The following is a 9,909-nucleotide window of genomic DNA, read 5'->3' on the forward strand; positions in this document are numbered from 1 at the left end:
TATAGTGTTTTAAGTACTTTTAGACTATGTGCCTTATCTTTTCCTTTTAACTTACTTAACTCCAACAGAGCCCTGCACAAGAATTCCTATGTCCTGGACTGTTTGTTTGTGTGCAAATAAAATATAGAATACAAAAAGTTAAATGTGAATCTTGAGATAACCCAAACACAAACGCTTGACCTGCATTGTATTGTCACTGCAAAGTAGGACTATTTGGGGAAAAAATCAATTTTCAAATGATAATTTCCAACACTCATGCATTAATAATGAACTATTAAAATAAATACATACAAGCTGAATTTGACCACTTTTTTAGTCACTAAGATACTGAGAAAAAATAATGTTGTTTACAATCTAAGATTTCCTGCAACACACACAGACACAAGTAGTAGCATACATCAGAATTCCTTTATTTATTTTTATCCCTGGAGGGAAATTCTTGATACATAACAACAAATGTAACTTTTCTTACCCATTATACTGCTGCGGGACCTGATTTACAAAGTCGCTAAAATATCTGCAATTTTGCATTACATAGCAAAAGTTCTCTTCAGTTGTTCCAACCTTTGCCCCTCATCTTGTATGTGCTGTATAAAACAATTAATTATACTGTATTGTAGACACATAGGCTTCATGCAGTCGAACGTGTTCTTTTGTTCATGTAGAAGATGAGTTTTAAATCTTTGAGAACAGTGACACCGTGTGGTGGAAAGTTGGACTAACCAAACTACCTCCAGGCAAACGGTCATGTTTGTTGGGTGTACAGTAAAGCACAAGTGTAGGTTTGTTTTTGTTAAGGTCGTATCTGCAGTATTTAAATATGAACTGGCATTACAGAGCATTTTGTCTGAGAATACTGACCATATTGAAAATACATCTATTATTATTACTATTAATGGTGGTAGGACAATATTATTGGTACACTATTAATGCTAGTCTGACCGATTTCATATTTAGAATTTATTTTTTAAATATTTACTTTGGTATTTAAGTTTATTTATGTCTTTTGCTCTCAACGTTTTGTTTCTGTAACTAAGCTTTTAACTGTTCTATGAGCCAACAAAACCAAAACAGTACCGTTGTCTTGAAATTGCTCATCGTTAATAACACTGATGGATGCTGTGGATGACCTGCTGGTCTTCTGTAAAATGCATACAAGGCAAGCCCGTGCAGGGCTGTCCAAGAAACCCCATCGACGAGACAAAACTCGAGGCGTGAACGTGGCAGCCATTTTACATCATCAAGAGTGAATGACTGAAGCCGGATCAGTGCCGGGAGTTTTACACTTTTTCTGTCTTTTAAATATCACATTTATCTTCCTAAATAATCAACACCATACACGTTGGTGATCCAGCGGCAGGTAGGGCGAATACTCCTAATTGATCACGTGATTGTTGCTTAATTGATTGCTAAAAAGTCTGAATCGTGTGGTGCTGTTTCAAACAATGTGGAAACTGGTGGTGGTTGGGAACGAGTTCTCCAGACCGGCTTTTTGAAAATGGACTCTTCCTATATGGCGGCACGTTGACAAACCACGCATCCAGCAGGCTAAACCTCCAGCTTTCAAGGCCTCTTTGAATCTAATTAAAATTTAAAACAATGCTTTGGCAATTGGCGGAGTCCGTACTGACAAATGACGTTGTAACAATGGCCTCACTGAAATTCCGTTCGAATTAGCATGCTATCTTAAGCTAGCCTATTTTGACAGATCATGGAATTGACATGCTCATTGTCATCGTATGCTAACAGCAGCTAGCTGGCAAAAGCCAGTTATCTTGGCAAGAATGTTTGATCCCGTGTTACTTTTGTATCAGCTGACATGCATCACGTCCTCTAAATTACTAAATGCAGATACATAGAAAATGCATACTGGCGCGTCATGTTATTGTCCCAATGAAGGTCCATAGTTAGCTCGGTTGCTTTACCATTAGCTGAACTAACTAGCCCGCTAGCTAGCTAGCCTCAACGTGTGCGAGTCAGTCCCTCCCCGCTTAATCTAACGCGGTCATTAACATCAAACAAAAAATGTATTCTCAAAGATGTGTTAATGTTACAGATACGAAATTCAATATAGCTTTGCGTGAGGGAGATTAATCGTACAATAACTTAAAACGTTGCAGAAGTGCTTTTAACCACAGAGAAAGCACGTGCTTACCGATAGATTGATTAGCAGACACAACAAGATTAAGGTTGCATGATATATTTAGGGTAACGACAGCGAAGTTAACGTTAGGCAAAATAAAAAAAAAGATTGCTGGACACGTTTTGCTGAATCCGGTGTTGCCTGATTCAGTGATATGAGCATAGAGCAGTTGTTGATTGGCAAAGATTCATGCTTCAGCTTTTGTCGACACAAACTCATGAGAAGTAATGGTTGGGTTGTCCATTTACGTGATATTTACCGTGGAGTATTTACCTCATTGTCACAATATGTGTTGTCGAAGTGTCAAGAAACTAAATGCCGAAGGGTACATACTTGGTCAGCCACCGGAAACCGGGGCTCACTCTCTGATGGAACACGTGTTTCAGCTATCTAGCTTGTGCTGAAGTCAGCAGTGAGAAGGTAAGCTAACATGTAATTTAGAGACCAAAGCAGACCAGGCTTCTGCACCAGCACTGACCAAGAGGGCTGTGATACCGGCGTTAGGAAGTGATCTTGGCTCCATTTGCACAAGCATCATAGCCTGGACCAAATCAGACTGGGAGAACACTGCCACATGGACACACACCCAGTAGTTTTCACTGTTTTTACAAGATGTCATTCAATTAATTTCTGTGGGGAATTTGCTATGTGCATTGTCTGTCTTGCACACAATGTTGAAACACCTGTCAACTACCTATATGCAGGTTTCTGCTTCATCCAAGCTGAGAGCTGCAAGTGCTAACTTGGGATAGTGAAAAGTCTCTGTACTCTGAAGGTTCACATAACCATGATAACTTGTTTTAACACAGTGATATACCATGTTTTTTGATATTTACTGCTAACTAATTATAAATTCACCCAGTATCCAAGATCATGAATGGTTAAACCATTTTTGTGGGGTTTTCAATGATTTTTTTTCCCCAGTTTTTCTTTGTCTTTTCTTTTTTTGACAAGTCTGAGACTTTGCACTAAACACACATCCCAAGTCTTGCCCTTGACCCAGGATTAATTTGGCTCATTGCATTTGCACAGATTTCTGGAGACATGGCCACAGAACATATTAATGGAAATGGTCCAGAAGAACCAATGGACACCTCTGCTGCAGTTACCCATTCTGAACACTTCCAGACTTTATTAGAAGCTGGTTTACCACAGAAAGTTGCTGAAAAACTAGATGAAATTTACATAGCAGGTAAGGCACAATGAATATACTTGCATATTCAAATATGCAATTTTCTATGTTCATCAATTTCTTGCATGTATTGTCATTTTATCACCTTTTTCAATGGGGGAATTGGGATCCTGAAGCAACTTTTTGTGGTTTCCTACCAAAATGGGTACTGCAGTGCTACAAAATATTAAATGACACATTACAAATGTGAAAATGATTGCAGCATTTGCATTCCCAATATGGTTGCATGATCACTGGTGTCAGGGCGAATAAATAGTCCTCTCTCTGGTAGTGTATTGTTGAGCCTGTCCAGTCCCTCCATCCATTTCTGTGAAGTTTCAGTGTATCCCATAACATTATTTTCAAGGGCTGAATAGATCTAAGTATGATGCCAACTACAGCTCAAATGTATGCTGTACTGGTCACATCTTTACATGTTAGTATGGCTTGAGCTGCAGTGACAAACTTGAGGGTCATTTTAGGACTTGTTTGGTCAGTCAGATCTAGAAAAGTACTTGTCTGGCCTTTTCAGCCAGATGGGACTGGGACAGAAACAATGGCAGCAGCTGCCTGGTGTGTGGCTGCCTGGGACAGGTGATGGCCCCTCCATAGAGGAGAATGCAGACCGGCTCATTAGAACCTCCCAGCCACAGTATAGAGGGGCACTGGCATATCGAGTTGCACTGTCACATCTGTTGTGATTAGTTCTGCAAAAACGTGCTGTTGGAGAGGAAAGTGCAGGCTGACTACTGAGCTGCTCTATTAGATTAGGCTGCTCCTGCCCCTGACTTGTAATTGTAGTAATCAGAGTTTATCCATTTCTCAATTTTAAGGACATTTGTTTTGCAAAATGACCCACTTGGGAATGCTTCTCTTTCTTGTAGTTGTACTTAAATTTCTTAATTTGACAAAGAAGTAATGTAAAATTAGTCATTTTTTAGTCATAATCATTTCATTTCTTTGCTGTGCCCCCTTCAGGTTTGGTGTCACACAGTGACTTAGATGATCGAGCGATTGAGGCTCTCAAAGAATTCAACGAGGAAGGTGCTCTGCAAGTCCTTTTGCAATTTAAGGACAGTGACCTCTCACATGTTCAGGTATGTGTGTGACACTGTTGAATTATTGTTCAGGTAATGTGGACCTTACATTTCTGATGCCTTCGTGCAAAGCGGATGATTGTCTGTGCAGTGTAATCTATAATGGCATTATCTAGTTGAGTTGTGGTTGCGCAATAGCTTTCAGCTATCATTGCTCTGATCTACAAGGCATACTCTCACTGTCTTGTGTAATGGTTGAATCAGAAATTGTAGTGGATGAGGGTGTTGACAATTATTGTTCCATAACAATAAGACTACCTTTTTTTTCCCTTTTTAGAACAAAAGTGCCTTTCTTTGTGGCGTGATGAAGACGTACAGACAGAGAGAGAAACAAGGGACCAAAGTGTCAGACACCAATAAAGGACCAGATGAAGCCAAAATCAAAGTGAGTACTCCTCCTGTGTTCAACAATTGAGGTGTATATGATTTGATGCTTAAAATGTGTGAACACTCGTGTAGTGCTATTCAGTGTAAAAAATATAGTTCATGTCTAAAATCATACTTTTTGAATATACACATTTCAAATAAGAAATTGTATCCTTGATTTGTTACAAGTTTACTGTTAAGTTTGTCTATAATACTGATGTGTGACTGTTAAACAGTATCCTCCTTTCTTTTCTTTTCTAATCAGGCTTTGCTGGAGAGGACTGGCTATACACTTGATGTGACAACAGGCCAGAGGAAGTATGGAGGTCCCCCACCAGAGTCAGCCCAGTCAGGAGCACAGCCAACCATCGGTACAGAGGTACTTGTCTCCTTTTTAAGTTGTATCAGTTTTGGACCAAGTGCACTCAGCTCTCATATGGTGTCCAAATGATGAAACTTATTATCCTCTGTAGTAACCATGGTTACACTGATAGTTTACCGCTAAGAGCTGACTGGATACCTCTTTTCCTTCTTAAATGCCATGCCAAACCATTGTTTTTTTTACCTTACATCTAAAGTAAAATAGTAGCTCTCATGCACCATATTTCTCTTTCTCCTCAACCTGGCAGATATTTGTAGGCAAAATCCCCAGAGACCTTTTTGAGGATGAGCTGGTTCCACTGTTTGAGAAGGCTGGCCCCATCTGGGACTTGCGTCTGATGATGGATCCTCTCAGTGGCCTGAACAGAGGCTACGCCTTTGTCACTTTCTGCACTAAAGAAGCTGCACAACAAGCTGTCAAATTGGTGTGTATCCTCTGATGGAATTGTTAGTCAAAATGCAGGCAGTAGGTGTTTAGATAAGATAACGGAGACAATGTAGTACAATATTCATAAGCATAAACACATAGATCTGTGAGAAACATGTCTGCCAATGATAGTTAAGGAGATTCTAATCTTGTCAAGTTGCCATGGGCGTCATCATGTTGATTTTGCTGCCTTTGTTTTTTTTCCCCTCTTACTTACACTATGCCCCGTCTTTTCACAGTGCAATAACAGTGAAATTCGACCAGGTAAACACATCGGCGTGTGCATCTCTGTGGCCAATAATAGACTGTTTGTTGGCTCCATCCCCAAGAGTAAAACAAAAGAGCAAATTGTTGAAGAATTTGCAAAAGTTACAGGTGAGTCAGCATCACCCTATTTTGTGCAATATTTATTCAACAGTTTCATTCCCACTTTTTAATATTATTTGCTTTTTGGACAATTTTGATTATATTGTACTCTGCATCAAAGATTTATTATTACAGAATTAGTGATGGAAGCTTTGACAAGCATTTCCTGTTTGTGTCCAAATGATGATGACATTACTACGCTGGAGTTACTCATGTTGCAATGATGGTTTACCGCTAAGATCTGACTGGACACTGAAAATAAACTCAGTCTTTGTACATCAGACATTGTGTGCACTCAATGTTAGGTGTTCCTAAAATGACAGGAAAAAATAAATCCATGTTAAATCTAAATTTGTCTTCACAGTTTCTGAGTACACTTGCTTGTTATTAACATTTAAATTGTAGAGTATTTTTGTAAAAGGATTCTATTATGTTTATGGCTTTTTTTAAACGCAGCTATATCTTTAGTTAGTTGTTAGATCGTTAATGTAAGAGTGATTTCTGTTGAATAAACCCAGTTAACCACCTGCTGCCTTTTCTCCACCTCTCTCCCATTTCCTGTCTCTGTAGAGGGCCTAAATGATGTCATATTGTACCACCAGCCAGACGACAAGAAGAAGAATCGGGGCTTTTGTTTCTTGGAGTATGAAGACCACAAGACGGCGGCTCAGGCCCGTCGCCGGCTGATGAGTGGCAAGGTGAAGGTGTGGGGAAATGTGGTCACCGTGGAGTGGGCTGATCCCATCGAGGACCCGGACCCAGAAGTCATGGCCAAGGTAAGACGCAGGACCAGAGGTGTGTTTGTGTGTGTGACCGCAAGTTGTTTTCTGTGTGACAGTCTCCTACAGTTGTAGTCGTTCACTTTTTGCCCAAAAAGAAAAAGAACCTTGTGTTTCTGTTGCCAGGTCAAGGTTCTGTTTGTGAGGAACTTAGCTAGCACTGTCACGGAGGAGATACTTGAAAAGGCCTTCAGTCAGTTCGGCAAGCTGGAGCGGGTGAAGAAATTGAAAGACTACGCCTTTATCCACTTTGAGGAAAGAGATGGTGCTGTGAAGGTATGGATGAAATAAACTGGCCACTGACACACAAGATGCAAGTTATTCATCATAAACTTCACATTGAGTTTGTTGTAACTGCAATGAAAACATCATTTTATCATCCTGATCGCTTTCACAGGCTTTGGCTGATCTCAATGGCAAAGACCTGGAGGGAGAGCACATTGAAATCGTCTTCGCCAAGCCCCCTGACCAGAAGAGGAAAGAGCGTAAAGCCCAGAGACAAGCCGCCAAAACACAAATGTAGGAGAGAATCATGCAGCTATCAAAAATTACATTTTGATATAAAGCAGAGTGCCATGTTTATGTTGAGTGTGTGTATATCCTCTTTCAGGTATGATGAATACTATTATTACGGACCTCCCCACATGCCACCACCCACGAGAGGCAGAGGACGGGGCGGGCGAGGAGGTTATTCTTACCCCCCTGACTATTATGGCTATGAAGACTATTACGATTACTATGGATACGACTACCACAACTACCGGGGTGGCTATGATGACCCATACTATGGCTACGATGACTTCCAGGGGTCTGGGAGAGGACGAGGAGGGAGGGGAGGAGTCCGTGGTGGTGCCAGTCAGACTAGGGGTCGCGGTGCCGTCACACCGAGGGGCCGATTGGGCTTCTCCCAGCGAGGAGGCCCTGGAACAAGCAGCAGAGGTAAATTAAAACTTTGTGTCATACTGTTACTTTCAAAGTGGGAAAATCAAATTAGTCACAGTGTGGTGACTAATAAAACTGTGTTTCTGTTCCAGATCATTACTGCGCACTAGTGAAAAAGAGCTTGCTACGTGGCTCACTTTATTTTTAGTCGGTACTTTTTTTAGGAGTCTAGAATATCAAAGAAAGAAAAACGACTACTTGGCTCCTTCTCAGTCTCGGCATACATTGTTGGCCAGTTATTAAGTGCACAGTTCAGAGGAATGACGTGAATGGAAGAGGTGTATTAGATAAGTAAATGAAAGCAGCTGCAGTTGTAAAAATTGAATGTTGAGGATTTGATTGTCTCTTATGAGAACATGGCACCAAAAAAAAAAAAAAAAAAAAAGTTACACCTGCTTATTGCCCTCATAAGTAACTTCTGACAGGTGTCATCTTTCATAGCGGTCAACATGTTTATCAGCAGACAAAGGTCATTCACAACATTATATTTCTAAGGCGGCAGTACAACCCTAGAGGCAAAACAGTGCTCAGTCTAAAATTTGTTTAATTTCATTAAACTCTAATGTACTAATTGATAGGGAATGTGTGCAGCATGCATATCTGAAATTGGAAATTTTGTACTGATTGTATCTTTCCTTCTCATTGGTCCAGTAGGGAAACGGGGCCGAGGGCGGTCCTGACCTGTCACAGTGGAAACTGACTTGATGTGTGGGGTTACACCGTAAGCTGCAATGGATGTTAAAGAAAAAAGAGCACGACAAAAAGGTCCAATGATATTCCAGCCTTACAGAAGAAGCATCTCCCTTCCCCCCATTGTTTTTTTTTTCTTTTCTTTTTTTTTTCTCCACTTACTTCAGAAACTGCCACCTTTTAAAAAGACGACCGGAGGAATCTGAATACTCACCACAGCCTCTTAGCCCCGAGCCCTTTTACCCTGATATGCAGGGTTCTATGTATTGCCCTTACAATCTACCCCTGCCCTGTCCCTGAACATGCCATTTTTTTAAATAATTATTGAAGAATTTGCACTTTTTAAGTTCTTAGGTTTGAAGTGGCTCAAAGGAGCTTGATGCTATTGTATATTTTTGTGCTAATCGCAATTTTTATTGTCGGAATATCCATGTTAATCTTAATCGTTTGATCTGGATGTTTGACAGAGAACATTTGCAGGTTTTTAGGGTGTACCCACCTGGCATGGATAAGTCAGGCATTCCAGGAAAGTGGTTCTTTTCAGAACTTGTCTTTAAAGGGTTGGTTGACTACCTCAGTACAGAGGACTAAACTACCCGGCCTGTACTGTAAATAGGGAAACTATATTGATGAAAGCAGGGCTTGTTTTCATACAAAATATGCACAAGAGCTGCAGCGCAAAAACGATGTACTTAATGTAATATAGTCATTTCAGCTGCAGCTCTGACACTGCAAACAGTCAAACTGGGCATGCAAAACAATCTCATATGATGAGTCTGAACAAGCCCTGCTTTTATCCTATTTTGAACTGAATTAGCCGCCTTGCTTCTTCAGAGTATGTAGTTACTGGATGTATAGTTTTTCGGATAAAATGTTACTTTTGTAAAGGCTTTCAACATCACAGGCATCCAACTGCCTTTGATTAAAAAAAAAAAGGAAAAAAAGAAAAACAAATAAAGCCCTGCAGTGTCCCTTTTGTGCCACTGTATTATTCCAGTGGGTTTGTTTTTATATTAAGAATACATTTTCAACACCAGAATAATGTAAAACAACGTTATCCAATCCTTCATCATATAGAATCATGCTAATCGTGAATGATCCCTTGCCAGCTCCCAAAGACAGCGACAATGTAGAAGATCTTTCGAGTTAATCTTGATGGGTGACTGAATTGCCATATTGCCCAGCCAGTGAGCATGTGTGCCTAATGTTAGCTGCCATGATTTGGTGAGGGATCATAGTCCCATAGTGGTAGAAGGGATGCTGCAGTGAATGAGTTCTATTTCCGGGTATAGCAAACAAGGAAACTGCTCTTCAATCCCAGTTTTCTATACAGTTAACTCCCTCAGTAAAATCATAACAACCACCTTTTGAAAAAAAGATGTTAGCAGTTTTAAACTATTGTTGGTGGCCAACAACGTTTTTTGCATTCCTGCAAATAAATTGTTTTATACTGTAAAATGGAGGTGAGTGTAACTTATTTTTGTAATAAAGTTTTTGATTTCTATCTGTGTCTTACTCTTTGGATAAACTCTTCATGAGATGCAGAT

The 9,909-nt window shown here is 40.1% G+C and overlaps 1 protein-coding gene across 2 annotated transcripts; it reads left to right on the plus strand.

Moving 5' to 3' along the window:
- Window positions 1–1,197: 1,197 nt before the first annotated feature.
- On the plus strand, window positions 1,198–9,866 carry LOC124072521 (heterogeneous nuclear ribonucleoprotein Q-like). Of its 2 annotated transcripts, XM_046414007.1 has the most exons (12): window positions 1,198–1,360; window positions 3,176–3,335; window positions 4,293–4,411; window positions 4,689–4,796; window positions 5,043–5,156; window positions 5,407–5,583; window positions 5,825–5,960; window positions 6,522–6,727; window positions 6,857–7,006; window positions 7,128–7,249; window positions 7,341–7,669; window positions 8,324–9,866. In XM_046414007.1, the coding sequence occupies exons 2-12, from the start codon at window positions 3,188–3,190 to the stop codon at window positions 8,350–8,352; spliced, it is 1,638 nt and encodes a 545-aa protein (XP_046269963.1). In that variant the 5' UTR covers window positions 1,198–1,360; window positions 3,176–3,187; the 3' UTR covers window positions 8,353–9,866. The 2 variants fall into 2 exon arrangements, with proteins under 2 accessions (XP_046269963.1, XP_046269964.1); XM_046414008.1 differs by lacking the exon at window positions 3,176–3,335 and having other exon boundaries at window positions 1,200–1,360.
- The last annotated feature ends 43 nt before the right edge of the window (window positions 9,867–9,909 follow it).

The sequence above is a fragment of the Scatophagus argus genome, chromosome 15, assembly GCF_020382885.2.
Source record: "Scatophagus argus isolate fScaArg1 chromosome 15, fScaArg1.pri, whole genome shotgun sequence".
Classification (NCBI taxonomy): domain Eukaryota; kingdom Metazoa; phylum Chordata; class Actinopteri; family Scatophagidae; genus Scatophagus; species Scatophagus argus.